We start from the raw sequence: 20,542 nt of genomic DNA on the forward strand, positions 1-20,542 counted from the left end.
CAAAACACTCGTTCTTTTCTATTGGTCGGTGCTCTCGGTAGTTATTGCCAACGGCGGCATGCAGCAAGGTGAGCGGATAGTCATTTGCATGCAGCCAACGCATGCTTTTTGTTTAGCGAGCGGCCGCAGCGCATTAAGAGGAGGAGCAAACAGAGAATTAATGGGACACGGAGAGGGATTTTACATGCCATGGTTGGTTAGACTCTTGTGGGTTACTATGCGCTGAGACGTCTTGGTACCTGCGTTTTGGTCTGGGGGGCATTAAACATGGATGGAGGTAGTAGTAAAGAAAAGCAATCAACGACTATACTGAAGATGTTGCCAACACGGAAATTCTTCAAAAAGAAATAAGTTCATCACATACTCCCTCCGGACAGAGGAAGTATTATATAATACTCCCTCCGTTCGAAAATACTTGTCATTAAAATGAAGAAAAAGGGATGTATCTAGACATATTTTAGTTCTAGATACACCCCTTTTTATCCATTTTGATGAGAAGTATTTCCAGACGGAGGGAGTAAGTTTCAGCGGATGCAAGAACCTTTTACTGCAAATAGGTGACCAGAACACTGTATTTTCATGATATCTTCAACAATCGCGTGGCACAAAAAAGAGAAAGCAGTAGAGATCACACGAGGGAACCAAATCCAGAATGACAATGGATAGACACTAGAGTCTGGTAAATTTTAAATAACAGGTGACACGAATTCTTTTAACATGCATAACATGGTAAATGGTGCTTAATTTACAACAGCGCTACAGCATGATACTTGTTTCAATTGGATATTGAGGGGATAGCAAGACTTTACATGACTCTTCTAGCTACAACAGTGACAGCTATTGTATTATTTCTGAAAATTAATTCCAATTACAAACAGAGAACAACCTAATGTTCCTTAAATTTTATTTTGCCTTGGAGTCCTTTTGGCTTGTAAATCTGAACTCATGTGCAGGTGATTAACCTCTACCCAAGACCATACAGATCAAGCTAGTTACTAATCAACACTACCCAGGACCATATAGATCAAGTTAGTTTCTAATCACCACTACCCAGGAGGCCAGGACTAATATCTCGAACTAATTAACTAATCACCACACTGAGAAGAACACTGCTTCCAGTTTGTCATGATCACCATACTGAGAAGAACACAGCCTCCTTGCATGTTGTAGAGTCAATTCCTCTGAACCATAGGCTCACAAGCGGCCATGCGAGTGCGTCCTAGACGCCGGCATGAACCATGAGTGTCCCATATAAGTTCAAGCTGGGTTCTTGTGCGCTGCTGCCTGCATATGTGCTAGACTGACATACGCTGTTGTGTGTTTGATGGAGCAGCTAGCTGGGCTCACGTCTCCATCTTGATGGGCAGATAGCCAAAGAATTAGCAGATGATACTATTATAGATCATTTTTCTTTGAGTTTTGATCATACCGAATGCATAGAACACAAGAACTCAAATAAACTAATAAATAGTGGATTTGTACCTGGACTGATACCTCGATGATGAAACGTGAAAGGATGCGATGATATAAGAAAGGATGGTTGTTGACGCCATTGTTGCCACTGCAGATAGCTGATCAAACGACGCAGCCGCTTCTCGTCCCCGCCGCCACCACAACCACTGCTCACCAAGTTATGTACGTGGGGACGTGATGGATATGTGTAGAATTAGAACCCCAGTGCATGTCTTCTTTGGTTCCGAAAGATGAAATAACCTAATAGACGAGGGAAGCCATCAAGACTTGAAACTATTCGTATTTTCACCCCTAACAATTTGGAACTACTTTCCAAAATCCACGTGATCCCTTCCATGGGATTTACTTGGATTAAATAATTTGATGCTAAACAGGTATTGAATGCTAGAACCTAACAGTGCTATTAAACAACGACAAGTGGCTGGTAATACGTACACCTAGGTGGCTGGTAATATATATATTGACAGTTAGCAATATGATATGGGTATTTTGTAGGCGTACTCATTTGTATGTGTAACTATGAAGGTATTAATAAAAGTTTGATAACAAGTTAAATGCTTGGGGAAATGTGAAATTAAACCAACAAACTGCAGTTGTAGGGTTTGACTTTTTTTATTCCAAAATTCTTGATATAGTGATTGGTAAACACAAGCAGAACATCTATATTTTCGTAATTTACTCTCTCGAAGTTAGATATCGAGTGGTTCTTGAAGTGTTGATATCCCTTGTAATTCTTGTTTGGATCTCCTTGAATTAGTTTTCCATGGAAATCAGATATAACTTGAAATGAGCATTCATTATCCACATATATTAGTTAAAAGTATTAAAACATCATTTTAATGTATTAAGCTATCAAAGCAAATCGCAAAGGCTGTTAGAATAAAATCCGAGGCGTACCGTCGATCATCCGAGGACCAAGTAATCACACGAGCACGACACCGAGATTTGTTAACGAGGTTCACCGATATGACTACATCCCCGGGGCCTGACTACGGGTGCTCCTCCCCGTGACACCGTCACAATACCGCACACCGACCACTCGGGCGCCGGCACATGCCGCCGGCTCCCCCTTGCGCGCCTGTGCTATTATGTTGGCATAGGTTACATCGTGTGTCTACCCCCGCTATATATGAGAGGCCTAGGATACAAGTGTCCTATTAGGACACGACTCCATATCCTATATAAACACAATACAATTACAAGTCCAACTGTAACCTACCTTGTACACAATATTCGACACAACTCCAACAAACTCCACCTTGGCGAATATTCTCCACCACCTTGAATTCGTCAATGCGTCAAACTTCCATGTACATTGGACTTGAGCTTATCCCATGAGTACCGCTGCTACTCCAAAGACTCCATATGACTCCACCTGCAACTTGTAGTCCCTTTTTTATTCCTTGACCACAGGCAATACTCGAGCAAAATTAAGTTCCTTGTTAGTCAATTTGTGCTCCCAACTTCCAGAGTATCCGTCCAATGCCATCACACACTGATCATTGACCTGCGTGCAAGTGAACAACTCACATATTGGGTGTCACACATAAGAGTTACCCGAACTCAACATCACCGCTCCTTTCTTGACCGCCTGTCTGAAACATGAAGGAATTTCACCGTTGCTTGTAGCCATCCCGAGTCAAATTCGCAGTTGTCTCACCACATGTATGACCACCAGAGCCCTTTCCCGTCTCCATGTCTCGTGCGTACCGCACGCCTCGCCGCTATTACCGCGTCGAGTCGAGCCTCCGCTGTCCCGATCGAGTCTCAAGGGTCACAAACCCACACCACTCAACCCCCACTGCAGAGTACCACCGATCATCACCGACCGATGACGAGTTTCACGCTTTCATCAGACCATTGGGCTCCAGTTCGAACTACGTGCCACTCGCTTTTTCCCCGCTAAATAGGCTTCGACTCTCTGAGCTCTTACGCCGTAGCTTCTCAATCAGCACCAAGTGAAGTCCTCCAGACTCCAGCTCCACCTTCAACATGATTCCATGATAGATAATCAGTCCACCCATGCGCCCCGTCAACTTCAAGCTCCGTGTATACATCACCTTGAATCAACCCCGCGCCATAGTCTTGTCGAAGCTGCACAAGCCCTCGGGCATGCGCCACGTGTTTCCACACCCCAGAAGTCGGTCACCATCAGCATCACGCTCCTATGTCGTCATCGCTGATCCCACCACCGTCTTCTGTACCAACCGACTTGCGTCAATCCTTCAGACTATCTAGTCCGACCCAGGCTCCCAGATCATTCCACGAATTTCCATCCATCACATGATAACACCATCATAGCTGTCATGACTTTCTGCAACACCTTCAAGCATCCATGTTGTGCCAACGAATCTTTCAATCTTGTCTGCCATAACCCAAGGCTTCCAGTTCCGTAAACTTCTTCACCTCAAACCTGATGCCCGTGGGCGTCATGATTCTTCGTATAGTTGACCTTGTGAAAAAATAACCGAGCTTCCAACACGTGCTCAAGTACACAAGATGCACCAGTAGCAAATTCGTACCAAAAATCCTTCTTCTACTCACGTGCATTAGCTCCCAGGCACAAATTCCAATGCTAGTAATTGCTTTGCCAAAACCTCCTGCTACCCGATGGAATAGAACGATGGATCTTTTCTTCCGCTGAATCGATCTGCTGCCTTGTGCTCTCATAACGAGGACTCGGTCCTCTTTTTGTCCAAAACAAATCTCAATCCGACTGCACGCACCTGCAGCAACGCCAGCCCTGCCTGGGTCTTGTTGCCTGGCTTTGTACTCTCCATCCAGCTGGCCCATCTGGTCCACAGCGCCCACACGTGGGCCTTGGCCTGCACAAGGACAGCCTCCCAACTGCCAGACGATCCCACGAGCACGTACTTGCGCCCCCTGATGCTCGCCCGATCGACCGCGATCCATCTGATCGATCACCGCACATCCCGCGTGCGCATGCGTTCCATTGCCACGCCCCGCAGCCACGGCCACACGTATACTCGCATGTTGTTGATCGCCGCAACTCGCCGAGATCGTAACTCTTCTGATTGCCTTTTTCCGATCACGCTGAGAACCACGACGATGGCCTGCTGCATCTCAGATTTGATCCTTCCTCTAAATCAACAATCCACGATCTCCGAATAATCTAGCTCATGAGACCACTTGTTAGAATAAATCCGAGGCATACCGTCGATCATCCGAGGACCAAGCACACACGAGCACGACACCGACATTTGTTAACGAGGTTCACTGATATGGCTACATCCCCGGGGCCTGACTACGGGTGCTCCTCCCCGTGACACCGTCACAATACCGCACACCGGCCACCCGGGCGCCGGCTCCCCCTTGCACGCCTGTGCTATTATGTTGGCATAGGTTACATCGTGTGTCTACCCCCGCTATATATGAGAGGCCTAGGATACAAGTGTCCTATTAGGACACGACTCCATATCCTATATAAACACAATACAACTACAAGTCCAATTGTAACCTACCTTGTACACAATATTCAACACAACTCCAACAAAGGCAATCTACTCAGAGTCATCACCCATGATGATCATGTCATTGACATAGTGGTGGACAAATAGTGCATGATCATGATCACTTGCCGTAAAACAACAGTAGTGAAAATTGAGGTGGGGCGCTAAAACCAGGCACAAGGGGCTTGCTTAAGGCCATATAGAGAGCGGGGAAGACATAATACCATACCGCGAGGAACAAAATGCCTCACGCAGCTCAACATTAATAAGTGACATCAGGTTGAGATACAAATCAATGGCGAACAGATGCCACACTGAGTAGGGGTGCAGACAATGGTCATGTGGGCCACATGTGCAAATTCCCATTGTAGTCATGATCGTGTCCCTTAAAGCCATGGGCTGATGGGCCACAAGACGAACCTTGTAAACCCATTACAAGTGATGGGACGAACACAGGGAGGAAATAAACAAGATTGACGTGCCAATGCGATCAAGGGCAGCGAGCTCCTATGCCATGGCATGCTGCCATTTGGGATGAATAATATAGCATCACGATAAGAAGTCGTCTCGAGAAGAGCAACGCTAACAAAGCTATAGCGGTCAACAACCAGAAGTGGATGAGCACAAAAGCCATAAGTAGGCTCAGGAGGAGGCTGTGCATCGCCAACAGAAGGGGACGTAGTAGTCGATGAAGATGGCTCATCAGTCGAAGATGGCGCCTCAGGAGAAGGCGGCACGTTTGGAGTAGGCACAACGGAGGAATTCTCGGTAAGCGGACGACAAGCGTATTAGAAGGGAAAGTAGAGTCAAATACAAGGAACCATCAGTGGAGTCTCAGGTGACGAATGAGGTGAGGATTGCTGCGAGGGGTCCACAACATGAGTAGTCTCAGGGGATGAACGAGGTGGGGACTGCGGCGAGGGGTCCACATAGGAGTATGTGCAGACACAATGGGATGGGTGGACAAGGGCAAAAGACAAAGAAGACACTAAATGGAGCCGTCGGGTTGGTGCATTCATGGGGGCCAAGAAGAATGAAACAAACACAACCAAGCAAACAAAGCACCGAGTAGTCAGGAGAACAACCAAAAAGATGCTCAAGAGGGATGCCACCCTGCAGAGCAGAAGAAGGCAGAGTGTTGATGAGACAGTTGGAAGTGGAGACAGGTAGAACCGCTGTGGCGGAAGGAGGTGCTGCAGCAAGGTTCCCTGCTCTCATTCTCTCCCTATCTCTACATTTGCTTCTTTCTCCCGCTCTGCCGAGCTGAAGAAGCGGAGTGTTGATGAGATAGTTGGAAGTGGAGACCGGCAGAACCGTGGTGGCGGAAGGAAGTGCTGCAGCAAGGTTCCCTGCTCTCTATCTCTCCCCATATCTCTACATTTGCTTCTTTCTCCCGCTCCTCTGTTCTTCATCTCTCTCCCTTTTTGCTTCTTTCCTGTGTCAAAGCTTTTCGCGTCGCGCATCTTTCCAAATCTCCAGTTGCGTGGGCTGAGCAGCTCACTTTTCCCTCCCAATTTCTAGTCTCTTGATTCAAAATAAACGAGTAGTCTGGAGTACTCAGCAATTAGTCTCACTACTGCTCGACTGCACAAATTAGTCAAGTTTTTCAGCCTAGTCAACAGTGAAGTTACGACTCGTATACTACTCTCTTGACTAGTCTAGACTAGACTAGTCGATCGACTCACAATCTTATTGCATTTTGCAATAATCTGGATTTGCTACCCCGCGTGTGTAGTTTACACCCTAGATCCAGCATACATTCTGCCTCAGAGATTCACATATTTTCTTTCTCTACACTATGCAACAGCATACTCTTTATGAACTAATGAATGTCTAGCTTGTATTAATCCATTTCCATGCATGGAGTCAGTGAAAATGAATTTGCATTCAGTGATAGTCGAATCTAAACCACATTGACCATATCCTTTTTCACATGACAATAACAATCTCATTCATCTGTACTTATTTGGAGGAGCTATCACAATGCTATAGTTACATTTGTATACACAAATGTTCCAAGATCCCAAGTTACCTAGCTCCTTGAAGAAAAAGCTTTGCATCCAGAGATTTAGAATGGACAAAGGTTAACATGCCATAGATTATATACGCTATAGTTCCAGGAGATTAGTTGAGTTCCAGCACCAAATACTGAAATATATAATATGAAGCCATTCTCTACAACCTGTCCGCTGCAGAATACACATTCTGCATTTTCAGCTTCGATATTCTTCAAGTTCTAGACATAAGTTTTATATATCTAAGTACTAGGTGCACGTCCATGCTCTTAGCCCTGTAGAAGAATCTAGACTAGTAGCCCCACGGTGGACACCATGATCATCTTAGCTGCTAACAAGAGCTGGTACAACAGGAACTTGGTTATTCTCAAAATATATCAAAGGACAACTATAACATAAACTTTTAACATTTTATTGGAGTAATTTTGGAAGCTATTCAAGTAACTGTTTCAGTAAATTCCATAATTTAAATGTTCTAGCTGATCCATATTTATATATAGTCATTTCTGATTTCTCCTTATAGCGGCTCTTGAGTATTTGCTCGTTAGGCTGTTAAATGTATTGGTTTCATATGTGAAAACAGTATCCTAGTTTTTTTAAGGTGTAACCAGAATAGCCATTTTAGTTATCTAATCAGTAACCAGCTATGTTGTGCAAGGGAACCATACTTCTCCTAATTTTCTATTTTGACTTGAATTTTCTAGACATATTTACAATCAGCCTCTGTGCGGATAGAAGAAATGAGAGTGAAAAGACGTGACACAGAGCAATGGATGGCACATCGATTACTTCCTGAGAACCTCAAGGGGCGAATATTGCGTCATGAGCAATACAGATGGCAAGAAACAAGAGGGGTTGATGAAGAGGGCCTTCTTATGAATCTTCCCAAGGATCTTAGGAGGGAGATAAAACGACATCTTTGTCTATCACTTCTCATGAGGGTATTTTCTCCATCTTTACATGGTTATACTATATTTGCAAATCCTCGTCTCAAGTATGCCTGTCTCGAGATCACACTTAACGTAGTGGTCATACACTGTTTCAATGGAAATGTAGAAACATGCCAATGCAAAGTTTAAAGTTCTAAAAATGATATCGGATGTTGTTGCCATGGCAGAGTTTTCCGTTCAATGTTGAGGTTTGCACACTGACTGCTCATGTGCCTAGACAGTTGGTTAGTTGCTTTCGTCGGTGGTTCTCAGTTAGCCTGGTCGTGGGTTGGTGTAATAGAACGGGTCAGTTGTGCTAGTGGGGATAACTTAGTCCATGCCCGCACGTATTTGGCTGGTGGGATGGCACGAGCCCTAAGGATCTCCATGGGTGTTTAGCTCCGGCCGTTATGGCCACTATGTATTCCCAAATAAAAGGATAAATGAGAAACAAAAAGTTGTGTGATTGTACGCAGCACAAAAAAATAATCCTGTGTGCTTTCGTCCCCAAACCCAATGACCGTCGAAGGCCTGCTGATATTTTGTATCAGAGCCTCGTTGCTCGTGGTTCTGTGAAGATGACTGGAGGTCCGAGCAGTCCAAGGTCGAAGCCCGATGCCCCTCATGCTAAGATCACCGACGGGAAAGACAATGGCAGTGGCACGCTCGTGGTGCAGCGCGTCTTGCGTGATTCAGGCGGATTGACCACATAATCGATGGGTTTCGAACATTGTGAGATAGTTCGGTTCCTATCTACCGTTGGTGTTAAAGGGAGAACAGCGAGGAGCCAACTCTACGTTGCCTGGACACGCCCGTTTCAGCCATTTGAACTTGCGCAAGCTTGTGAGGCAAGACATGGTGCGAGCAAGCAGATCAGATCTGTGATGCTTGCTTGGCTGGAAAACAGAGGCGTGTGCCCTCCACGCAGCACGCCAAGTTCCGCGTTGAGAACTGCCTTGAGGTGGTCCATGGCGACCTTTGCGGGCTGATCTCACCGGCGACACCAAGCGGGAAGAAATACTTACTTCTGCTTGTCGACGCCACGTGGTACATATGGATCGCGCTTCTTGCCTCTAAGGACGAGGCCCAATGGCAATCCAGTGCATCCAGGCTGAAGCAGAGTCCGATTCTGGCAGCAAGCTATGTGTTTTACGGACGGGTCGAGGTGGCGAGTTCACATCCGACTCCTTCACCGCGTATTGCGCCGATCTTGGAGTTTAGCGTCAACTCACTGCACCCTACCACCGCATCTAAACAGCGTCATCGGGCGTTGCAATCAGATGGTGGTGAGCATGGCCTGCTGTCTTCTCGAGGCCAAGTGTGTTGCCGGTGAGTTCTAGGGCGAAGCGGTCACGACAACGGTGTTCATCTTGAACCGTTGAACATGTCGGCAATGAAGAGCCTAGATGACAAGACACTGTTTGAGGCATGGACACGACTCTTCATCAGCATCTAAGTGGGCGATCTGGTGATCACTGTGTCCAAAGCTGGCGAGATGCAGAACTTGTTTAGAATGTCTTACGTCAATCTGCTGAGTTTTTACCTTGGGATGGAGGTGCAGCAGGGCACTGTCAGGATCACCATCTCTCTTTTTGCCTATGCCCATAACCTTCTCAAAAAGAGTGGCTGTGACTCCCCCGATTCGACCATACACTAATCATGCACGCAAATGTGTACGATTAAGATCAGGGACTCACGGGAAGATATCACAACACAACTCTAAATCATAAATAAGTCATACAAGCATCATAATACAAGCCAGGGGCCTCGAGGGCTCGAATACAAGTGCTCGGTCATAGACGAGTCAGCGGAAGCAACAATACCTGAGTACAGACATAAGTTAAACAAGTTTGCCTTAAGAAGGCTAGCACAAACTGGGATACAGATCGAAAGAGGCGCAGGCCTCCTGCCTGGGATCCTGCTAACTACTCCTGGTCGTCGTCAGCGGGCTGCACGTAGTAGTAGGCACCTCCAGTGTCGTAGGAGTCGTCGTCGACGGTGGCGTCTGGCTCCTGGACTCCAGCATCTGGTTGCGACAACCAGGTAGAAGGGAAAGGGGGAAAAGAGGGAGAGAGGCAACCGTGAGTACTCATCCAAAGTACTCGCAAGCAAGGAACTACACTACATATGCATGGGTATATGTGTAAAGGGCCATATCAGTGGACTGAACTGCAGAATGCCAGAATAAGAGGGGGATAGCTAGTCCTGTCGAAGACTACGCTTCTGGCCACCTCCATCTTGCAGCATGTAGAAGAGGGTAGATTGAAGTCCTCCAAGTAGCATCGCATAACATAATCCTACCCGGCGATCCCCTCCTCGTCGCCCTGTTAGAGAGCGATCACCGGGTTGTATCTGGCACTTGGAAGGGTGTATTTTATTAAGTATCCGGTTCTAGTTGTCATAAGGTCAAGGTACAACTCCGGGTCGTCCTTTTACCGAGGGAAACGGCAATTCGAATAGATAAACTTCCCTGCAGGGGTGCACCACATAACCCAACACGCCCGATCCCATTTGGCCGGACACACTTTCCTGGGTCATGCCCGGCCTCGTAAGATCAACACGTCGCAGCCTCACCTAGGCTCAACAGAGAGGTCAACACGCCGGTCTAAATCCTATGTGCGCAGGGGTCTGGGCCCATCGCCCATTGCACACCTGCACGTTGCGTACGCGGCCGGAAGCAGACCTAGCCTAGCAGGCGTTCCAGTCCAATCCGGCGCGCGCCGCTCCGTCGCTGACGTCAAGAAGAGCTTCAGCTGATACCACGACGTCGAGTGCCCATAACTGTTTCCGCGTAGTTGGTTAGTGCGTATAGACCAAATGGCCACTCAGATCAAATACCAAGATCTCGTTAAGCGTGTTAAGTATCTGCGAACGCCGACCAGGGCCAGGCTCACCTCTCTCCTAGGTGGTCTCAACCTGCCCTGTCGCTCCGCCATAAAGTAACAGTCGGGGGCCGTCAGGAACCCAGGCCCACCTCTACCGGGATGGAGCCACCTGTCCTTTCAGCCCCCTCATTAGAATCACTTGCGGGTACTCAACGAGCCGACCCGACTTTAGTCACCACATGTGTCATGTATATAAAGTATATAGTATATACCCGTGATCACCTCCCTAGTGATCACGGCCCGATAGTATAGCGTGGCAGACGGACAAGAGTGTAGGGCCACTGATGGAACACTAGCATCCTATACTAAGCAGTAGGGTAGCAGGTAAGGGTAACAACTGTAGCAACAATGACAGGCTATGCAGCAGAATAGGATTAACCGAAAGCAGTAACATGCTACACTACTCTAATGCAAGCTGTATAGAGAAGAATAGGCGATATCTGGTGATCAAGGGGGGGCTTTCCTGGTTGCTCTGGCAAGGAGGGGTCGTCAACAGTGTAGTCGGTCGGGGCACCAGCAGCGGCGTCGGTCTCGTAGTCTACCGGAGAAGAGGGGGAAGAAACAATAAATATAATGCAAACATAAGCATGACGATGGAAGACATGTCAATGCGCGGTGCTAGGTGTGCCCTAACACGGTAGGAGGTGGTACTGGGAAAGGGGGGAAACATCCGGGAAAGTATTCCCGGTGTTTCGCGATTTCGGACAGATGAACCGGAGGGGTAAAGTTGCGTGTTTGCTATGCTAGGGATGTGTGGCGGGCGTACGGGCTGCGTATCCGGATTCGTCTCGTCGTTCTGAGCAACTTTCATGTACAAAGTTTTTCCATCCGAGCTACGGTTTAATTTATATTAATTTTAAAAGATTTTAAATCATTTTTAGGATTTATTTAATTATTTTAAAACAACATTATCCAGAACAGTGCACGCTGACGTCAGCATGACGTCAGCAGTCAACAGAGGAGTTGACTGGTCAACTGACGTGTGGGTCCCGTTCGTCATTGACTGTTTAGTTAATTAGGATTTAGCTAACCTAATTATGGTCTAATTAAACTAACTAATTAATTAGGTTAACTAAACAGGATTAATTAACTTAATTAATTAAATTTATTATTATTATTATTTATCTTTCTTTTTTAGAAAGGGGGTGTGGGGCCCCGTGTCATAGGCCCAGGGGGGCATATCAGGGCAGGCACGGGCATACGGGTGCGGGTGCCTGGGCGTGGCCGAACCCAACCAGGCGCCGGATAGGGGAGGGCGCCGGCCGCGGCGAAGGTAGCAGGGCCCGCGGGTGGCCGGCGGGCGAGGCCAAGCGGGGGAGGAGCGGCGCGGGGCAGCAGTGGCGGGGGCGGTCGGCGCGACGGCGGCGGTTGGCTGCAGCGGGCGGCGCCAGCAAAGGCAGGTGCGAGAGGGGGGGCGGCGCCTGCGGGCGCGCGCGGGGAAGGTCGGAGCGGGGCGGGTGAGCGGCCATGAGTGTGGCGGACGCGGCGGCCTGGCTGCCGGCGACAACGGGCGCGGCCACACGCGGGAGAGCACACGCGGGCGTCGCCAGGCGAGCAGGAGGTAGCGGCGGGCGCGGCTCGCGCGGTGGGACGCGGACGCGGGCAAGGACGAGGCAGGGCGGTGGCAGGGACGAGTGAGGAAGGCTGGCCGAACCACGAGTGGGCGCGGTGAGCGCGCGTGCGCACGGCGGAGGAGGCTAGAGCGGGGTGAGCAGCGGCAGTGGGATGCGCGGGCGAGCGGAGGTCGCCGGGGCGATCCGTGCGCGGGCGCGCACGGGCCGCGGCGAGCGCGTGGGAGACAGGGGAGAGAGTGGAGGGGCGCGGGGCGTGCTCACGGGGCCGGTAGGGGAGTGGCAGCGGGGCGCGAGGTGGTCGACGGGGACGACGGCGACGGAGAGGAGGCAGACCATCGGGGAGGAGGAGGCAGTCCGGCGAGGTGCGTCGGCGAAGGGGATCAAGCGGCGCGGGCGCGATTGGTCCTTGCCCCGATCTCGATCCAGATCGGGGGGGGGGGGGGGAGGAGCGGGCGACGTGGGGGGGAGTGGGAGTGGTCGTGGGTTAGGGTTCGGTGGTGGGGCAGGTTAGTAGCCCAGGGGGGTTCGGCGCGGGTGGGCTGGCTCAGTGGCCTGCTGGCCGGCTGGGCCGTTTGGCCCAGTTGGCCAGGGGGTTCTTTCTCTCTTTTTTCTGTCTTTTTCTTATTTTCTTTTTTATTTATTTATTTTAGTTAGCAAAACAGTTTTACAAAAATACAACCCCTACTCCTAAATTAGCATAATAACATAGGCCACCTACTCCAAAAAGTTTGGTGATTATATAAACTAGATTAACATTTGTTTAGTATTTAAAAGCATTTAAATAATTGTTTTGCTGCTGTTTTTACTTACTATAGTGCAGTTAAATACTTTACAAAAGTGTGGTTTCTTCACCAATATTTATTATGGACTATTTGGCTCACTCCGAACATTTTAGTTTTAATATTTGTAAACTTTTATTATTTGCTTTTATTTAAGTTTTGAATTTGTTTCGGTTCTGAACTATCAAGAGTTTATCAGTAAACGGGGTGACGTGGCATCGTTAACGTGGGATTACTGTAGCTTAATTATCCGGGCGTCACAGTGGCATGGCGGGGTCCAATCCCTGTCAAGTGCCCATGGAGCCGTGCTTCAAGCTTTCCATGGCGCCGATGAAAGATGCAGCAGTGTACCGCAACATTGTCGGGGCCCTGCCGTACTTAGTGCACACAAGGCCGGACCCAACGTATTCGGTCGATTTCGTCTCTCACTTCACGGAGGCGCCGGCGGAGGACATCTTGTAGTTGTCAAATGGATTCTTCGCTACATCGCCAGTACAACACACCTTGGCTACAAGTTTGCAAGGAACACCGGTGCTTCGTGCCTTGTTTTCTACAGCGACACCACGACACTGACGGGCGGGGACGTGGACACGCTCAAGAGCATGTTCGACACGCTCCACTTCCTTGGCAGCAGCCCTGTGACCTGACAGTCCCGGAAGCAGAAAAATGTGGCCCTCTCGAGCTGCGAATCTGAGTATGTCGCAGCCACCACTGTTGCCTGTTAGGGTATCTGGCTAGCACGCCTGAAGGTGAATTAGCGACGTGGAGGTTAAGTGTGTGGTGCTCAAGGTGCATAAGAAATCAGCTATCTACCTCACCAAGAATCCTATGCTCCATGACCGCTCGAAGCATATCGAGTTGAGGTATCACTTCATCGGGGATTGTGTGGAGACAAAGAAAATTGAGCTGGAGTTCGTGGCGACTGAACACCAACTCGCAGACATGCACACCTAGCAATTGGGCGACGTTCGACTTCATTAGCTTCGTTCAGGCATCGACATAGTTGAGGTAAACCCTGGACACAAAGTTTAGGGAGTGAATGTTGCAGTAAACTTAGCATTCTTCAGAGCATATAGTTTAGATGCCATGATAGAGTTATTCTGTTGGGCAGAGTTTTCCGCTCAATAATCGTGGCATGGCAGAGGTTTGCACATTGACTGTCATGTGCCTAGATAGTTGGTTAGCTGCTTCCATCGGTGGTTTTCAGTTAGCCTGTTTGTGGGATGGCGCGACAGAACGGGTCAGCCAGACTTGTGGGGATAGCTTAGTCCATGTCCGCATGATTATGCTTGTGGGATGGCACGAGCCTCAAGGATTGCCACAGGTGTTTGGCTTCGGCTGTTATGGCCACTACTTTGTATTCGCAAATAGAAGGATCAACGAGAAACAGAAAAGCTGTGCGCTTGTACACATCGCAAAAATAATCTCGTGTGCTTTTGTCCCCAAACCCAAACCCTCTCTTTCCCTTTGTTTCGGTGATCGCTAGACTAGAGGCAAGCGGTAGCTGGGGGCCGACTGATAGTCGGGTACACCTGAATGGTAGTTTAGGGGGCACCTGGGTAGTGATCAGGTCTTCCTAGGTAGTGCCTTGTTGGAGGTTGAGGCCTAGGTTTACTTTGCCTTGTTCCACGAGAAGTGTTTGTGCAAACTGTTCTATTCACCCCCCCTTCGTATGGTGTGATGCTCCTGGCATCACGTCGGATTTCCTTGAAAACCATGATGGCTCCCGAGGTTGTATTTTTACCCTTGCTCCGGGGATGATGCAGCTTGCCTTAGCACATAGCCTCTCCATGCTCCTTTCCTTCGCCCCCACCCCCATTCGTCGATTCATGGTGCCTTGGGTGCGCAACTGCACCCTCTCGCTTGTGGTGCCTTGGTTGCATAGTGTCGCACCCTGTTGTCCGCGATGCCTTGGCTGCGTAGTAGCGTTGGGCCCTCTCGCCCGGGGTGCCTCGACCACTTGTGTTGCGACCACTCGCTCGGGGTGCCTTGGCAAACTACATCGCACCGCCTGCTCATTGTGCCTTAGCCACCTGCGTTGTACCCGCTCGCTCGGGGTGCCTCACCGCTTGTGGTGCTCTTGTTGGCAAGTCAAATTCCACCTCGTTGCAGGATGTTGTGCCCCGCTCCGGCGGTCGTACCTCACTAGTGAGGCCGTGCTTGACTAGGTGAAGTTGCGTCCCGCCCCTAGCAGGTCACGTGCTCTCCTCTCACCTCTCAAGAGGTGAGTGAGAGCTCATGTCTAGTGCTGCCCCCCCCCCCTCTCAAGTGAGGGGTGGTCCTCTGTGTATAGGTGGTGGATTGGAATTTTACAAGGGGAGTCCCCTTGTGGGAGTTTTTACACTTAATGTCTTGCCCTTTCTCTAACCCCACAAGTGGGCTGGTGGAGGGGTATCCCTATGATATCTTGTTAGAATTTTTGTGTATTCTAATTCTATTTACTATCCCGCCCTTGGCCTTTATATATGAGATGGGGAGGGGGTGTATATTACGTGTTGTAGTGGAAAAATAGGTGAGTAGAGAGTATCTCGTCGTTAGTGCTCGAGAAAAATAAAGTTAGCAAGGGTGTTTACTGGGATCTTATGCAAAGGTCGCTGCACACTGAGAGAAAGTTGACACAATCAGGGAAATAACAACTTGTATTTTCAGGTGGGCCTAGGCTAAGACATATACATGTGCATGTGTGTAAAACATGAAAAAAACCTTATATAATGGGGATATTACACGACAAATTAAGAGACCGCACATGGGACCGCACATAGGAAGCATCAAAGAACAATATGCTTTGTGACAGAACACCGAAATCCTCAAGCAACCATTGTAGCCAAGTCACCTTTGCCGTCAAAAGATCCATAACCCACAATTCAACCTCTGCAATCGAACGGGAAACTGCAATCTGTTTTTTTTTCCAGGCAATGAGAGAACCACCAAGAAAGAAGCAATAAGCAGAAGTGGAATGGCGATCCAAAGGATCACTAGTCCAAAGTAGCATCTGAACAGTCCTGAAGCTGTAAAGAACTAGAGTTTGGGAAGAAATGACGTAGAGTGAGCGTCGCACAAAGATATCGTAGAACACAAAGGAGGTGATTATAGTGAACTGAAGTGGTAGCAGAAACAAATGACTCAAGTGTGGACAACATATGAGATATCCGGACGAGTAACAACGTGATAGACAAGACTCCCAACAAGATGATGATAGCATGACGGAATTAGACGAGGGCTCATCGTCAGAAGCATGAAGATGGAAGGTGGATACTGAGATCCCTCGAAGCCTCAACAACACACTCATATAGTAAGAGCAGCAGGAGCAAGAAGATCTTGAATGTACTTTGGTGTAGTAATTTTGATCTAGGGTGGAACCCTAATAGGTTGATCTTTTCACACTTGGGAGGGGGAAAGAGGGCAAATCAAAGAGAATCACAAGAAGAACTCTCAAATAGACTTGATCCAATCACACATGTGCTAGATCCACATACAGAAAGAGGTAACAAGGGTCCAAATCCAACAAAGGGGGACACAAAAGGGGCACTAGTTCATCTCAATCGTAGGAGGAAGGAGGTCTTGAATCCATGAAGGATCTTCCCATGAAGGGGTCTTGAATCCACTTGGGGGATCTTCTCACATGGAGGCCTTGATCTCCATGGGAGTAGGGGTACAAGTGGATGAATAAAGCTCTATCTCTAGTATGAGCTATCACAATGCTAACCCTAAAACGTAGGTAGAGGAAGGGTATATATAATCTAGGGGGCAAAGGGGTACATGGGCCTCGGCCCAGATACACCGCGCGTAGGCAGGAGGGGCCGGATGTCCGGGCCTTCACGTCGGGCCGGATGTCTGGGCTGACAGGGGCTGGTTTCGGGTGCTCTCTGTATAGGAGGTGCTGGATTTCCGGGGCTGGGCCGGAGGTCCGGTGCCTGTAGGTGGTCTTTGACTGAGCTGCTGCTGTGGTTGACATCTCCAGGGGCCGGATGTCCGGGCCAGGGGCCGAATGTCCTGGGCCTGTAGGCCTTCTCCGTTTCCTTCCGTCGTGCTCCTTCGTCCATGTACTTGGGGATTTGTCCGTCGTCACGAGCATCTCCGAGAGGGTGTTCTTCATACCTTATCACACATAGCATTTCGGCATTAGGTAGTAGCCATGTCTCACGTGGGTCATACGGAATATCACTAAGAAGATATGTCACCTCAGTCTCGAGAGCTCTTGCACGTGCTCGTGTCATCAGTCCACTTGGCACTTGAGTAGGCGAAGGTTGGTCCATGGGGATGACCGAAGGATGCTCTGCATCATCTTCCCCCCGGGAAAGATCCGACCTCGGATCGAAAACCTCATCACCATGGTAGGGAGCGCTCACGTTGTACTTTTCGCGCGGTATGTCGATCTTGTATGCATTGTTGTTGTAGCGTGCGATCACCTTGAAGAGTCCGTCGGCTCAAGGTAGTAGATTAGACTTGTGTTCGTTGGGGAAGCGGTCCTTGCGGAGGTGTAGCCATACAAGATCTCCAAGGTTGAATATCATGGGTTGCTTGTTGATGTTGAGCTTGGTCGCAAGGCGGTGTACTTGATGCTCGATTGCTTGTCTTGTATCTTGATGCACCTTCTTGAGATAACTCGCTCGTGCGCTCGCGGCCATGTTGATGCGCTCTTGTAGAGGTAGCGGTAGAATGTCCAATGGGAACAACGGATTGAAACCGTAGATGACCTCAAAGGGGGACTTGCCGGTAGTCGAATGTCTTGCTCGGTTGTAGGCGTACTCGGCGATGCGTAAGCACTCTTCCCACTCCTTGATGTTCTTCTTGATCAACACGCGGAGGAGAGTTGATAGAGTCCGGTTGGTGACCTTCGTTTGGCAATGGTATGCGGATGAGAGGAGTAACTTGATTATGAGCTTGGCGCATAGGGTCTTCCAAAAGCAGCTAAGGAACTTGACGTCGCGGTCCGATACAATAGTCTTGGGCACTCCATGTAGACGCAAGATTTCCTTATAGAAGAGATTTGCAACATGTGAAGCATCGTCGATCTTGTTACATGGAATAAAGTGTGCCATCTTAGAGAAACGGTCCATGACAACAAATACCGAATCTTTTCTATTTTGAGTTCTAGGCAAACCAAGCACAAAATCCATACTAATATCTTCCCATGGGTGATACAGAATAGGAAGTGGCATATAGAGACCATGGGATTGAGCTTTAGACTTAGCTTTGCGACATGTAGAGCATCGGTCGGTGTAGCGTGAGACGTCACGAAACATCTTAGGCCAAAAGTAGTTCTTGGAAAGCGCAACAAATGTCTTTTCGCGTTCAAAGTGTCCCATTAGTCCTCCACCGCGAGCCTCTTGCAAAAGCAACAAACGAAGAGAAGACTCGGGGATACAAAGCTTGTTAGCTCTCATTAGATAATCATTGTTGATATAATATTGGTCCCAAGAGAGATGCGTTAGGCATTTAGCATAAAGGACAAATGAAACATCATGCGCATACAAGTCTTTGATGTGTTCAAATCCTATGACATTCAATTCAAGTTGAGTTACAAGCATGTGGGATAAAGCGTTCGCCACAACATTTTTCTTACCTTTGATATACTTGATAACATAAGGAAATGACTCAATGAACTCACTCCATTTGGCATGTCGCTTATTCAATTTTGTTTGACCTGTAAGGTATTTAAGCGTTTCATGATCCGTATGGATGACAAATTCACGAGGGCGAAGATAATGCTCCGACACATGCAAGACTCTCACTAAAGCATATAACTCTGTCATAAATGGGGTAGTTAAGTTGCGCTCCGAAAAGTTTCTCGCTAAAGTATGCGATTGGACGCTTCTCTTGCATCAACACACCTCCTAGGGACAATTCCATTTCTCCCCCTAACTTGAACCCACACCTGGCATTTACCCCTAAATTTCGAGTGCTAAAAAATGCCCCTCTTCCGTCAAAGCTTCTTATAGAAATACCCTTCCGTACCATTTCCGTGTGGTCAAAAGGCGTTTGACTGGCAACGGGACATTTTCTGGCCAGTTTTGCCCCTATACGCATATAACACTTACAGGTGGGACCTACTCGAGAAAAAAGAAGAAAAAACTCTCTCCCACACCCCCTCTGTCACTTACAAGTGGACCCACCAACCAAAAAAGAAAAAGAAAACTGTATTCTCTCTTACCTCTCTGTGTCTCTCTCTCTCGCTCACCTCCAGCGGCGGCCAACATCCGACGGCGGTGGCCAGCTTTAGGCTCGCAGGCGTGGTTTGCGGCCGATTAGATCGAGCACTTCCCGATCTGTTTTCCAGTAGGATGAATCAGACCGAGGCACCCGAAATCGATGGCTCACTCATCGTCTTCCCCAACTCCGGTGGATTGCGGCCGCTGCCCGATCTCCTCTAGCCATGAATCTAGGAGGATTCCCCCTTGTTACTCAGCTCCAAGGTAACCTCTCGAATGTCATGGTGCGCCCTCGAGCTTCCCTGCATCGCCGAGAACCTCTCCCCATGAGCGCCGCCCGTCGCCGCCGCTCGAGCTCACTATTTCCCATCCTCATGGCCACCGCACGGTCTCCGACCAACTCAGTCCACTTCGTCTTCATGCCTGCAGCCTCGCAGGACCGCTCTGAAGCCCATAGACCTCTCCGGCATCCTCCCGTACGTCGCCGTTGTGCCTTCACGCGGGCGCCGGCGTTTAGCCGCTGTCGTTAAAAAGCGATTTAGGCTAACCCTCCAGTTAAGTGTTCCACTGACTCATGGGCCCTTTACTAACTATAAAATAGTTATAAAAACCTTAAAGAGAGAATGACATGTGGGCCTCCAAAACCAAATTTGACCAGTCTCCGTTGATTAGTCTAACTTTGACTTAGTTTTTTTTTCTTTACCGAAATGTGGACTAGTACCATCCAGGGGCATTTTGGACAAATCACATGGTCAAACCCCTTTGACCTAACAGAAACGGCGCTCAAGGGTATTTCTATAACACCACCTAACAGCGCAGGGGTATTTTTGAGCATACTCGAAATTTAGGGGTAAATGCCAGGTGTGGGTTCAAGTTAAGGGGAGAAATGGAATTGTCCCCACCTCCTATGCCATTACCACTAGCGTCGCAATGCACTTCGAAAGTTTTATCAAAATTGGGCAATCCAAGCAATGGAGCATGTGTAAGCAAATTCTTAAGCCCATGAAATGCGGTATCTTGGGATGGTCCCCAAACAAAGGATGCATTCTTCTTACTCAATGCGTGCAATGGTGATGCAATGGTGCTAAAATCCTTCACAACGTGACGATAAAATCCGGCTAAGCCAAGGAAGCTACACACTTGTTGCAAGTTGGTTGGTTGTGGCCAAGTTTTAATAGCATCAATTTTAGCTTCGTCTACATGAACACCCTTAGAAGACGGAACAAAACCCAAGAAAACAAGCTTGGCAACACCAAATGTGCATT

At 48.5% G+C, this 20,542-nt stretch overlaps 1 protein-coding gene across 6 annotated transcripts in view; it reads left to right on the forward strand.

Annotated features, from left to right (window-relative positions):
• Window positions 1–20,542, forward strand: part of LOC109746133 (cyclic nucleotide-gated ion channel 1) — a 47,516-nt gene that overhangs the window by 19,419 nt on the left and 7,555 nt on the right. For 4 of the 6 annotated variants that reach the window (XM_073501337.1, XM_073501338.1, XM_020305260.4 and 1 more), the window contains exon 7: window positions 7,663–7,899. The exons of the other annotated variants lie outside the window; for them this stretch is intronic. In XM_073501337.1, coding sequence (XP_073357438.1) covers window positions 7,663–7,899 — 237 coding nt within the window. The remainder of the gene's footprint in view (window positions 1–7,662; window positions 7,900–20,542) is intronic. 6 annotated transcript variants of the gene reach the window in all.

Source organism: Aegilops tauschii, chromosome 6 (assembly GCF_002575655.3).
Source record: "Aegilops tauschii subsp. strangulata cultivar AL8/78 chromosome 6, Aet v6.0, whole genome shotgun sequence".
In the NCBI taxonomy this organism is placed as follows: Eukaryota; Viridiplantae; Streptophyta; class Magnoliopsida; order Poales; family Poaceae; genus Aegilops; species Aegilops tauschii.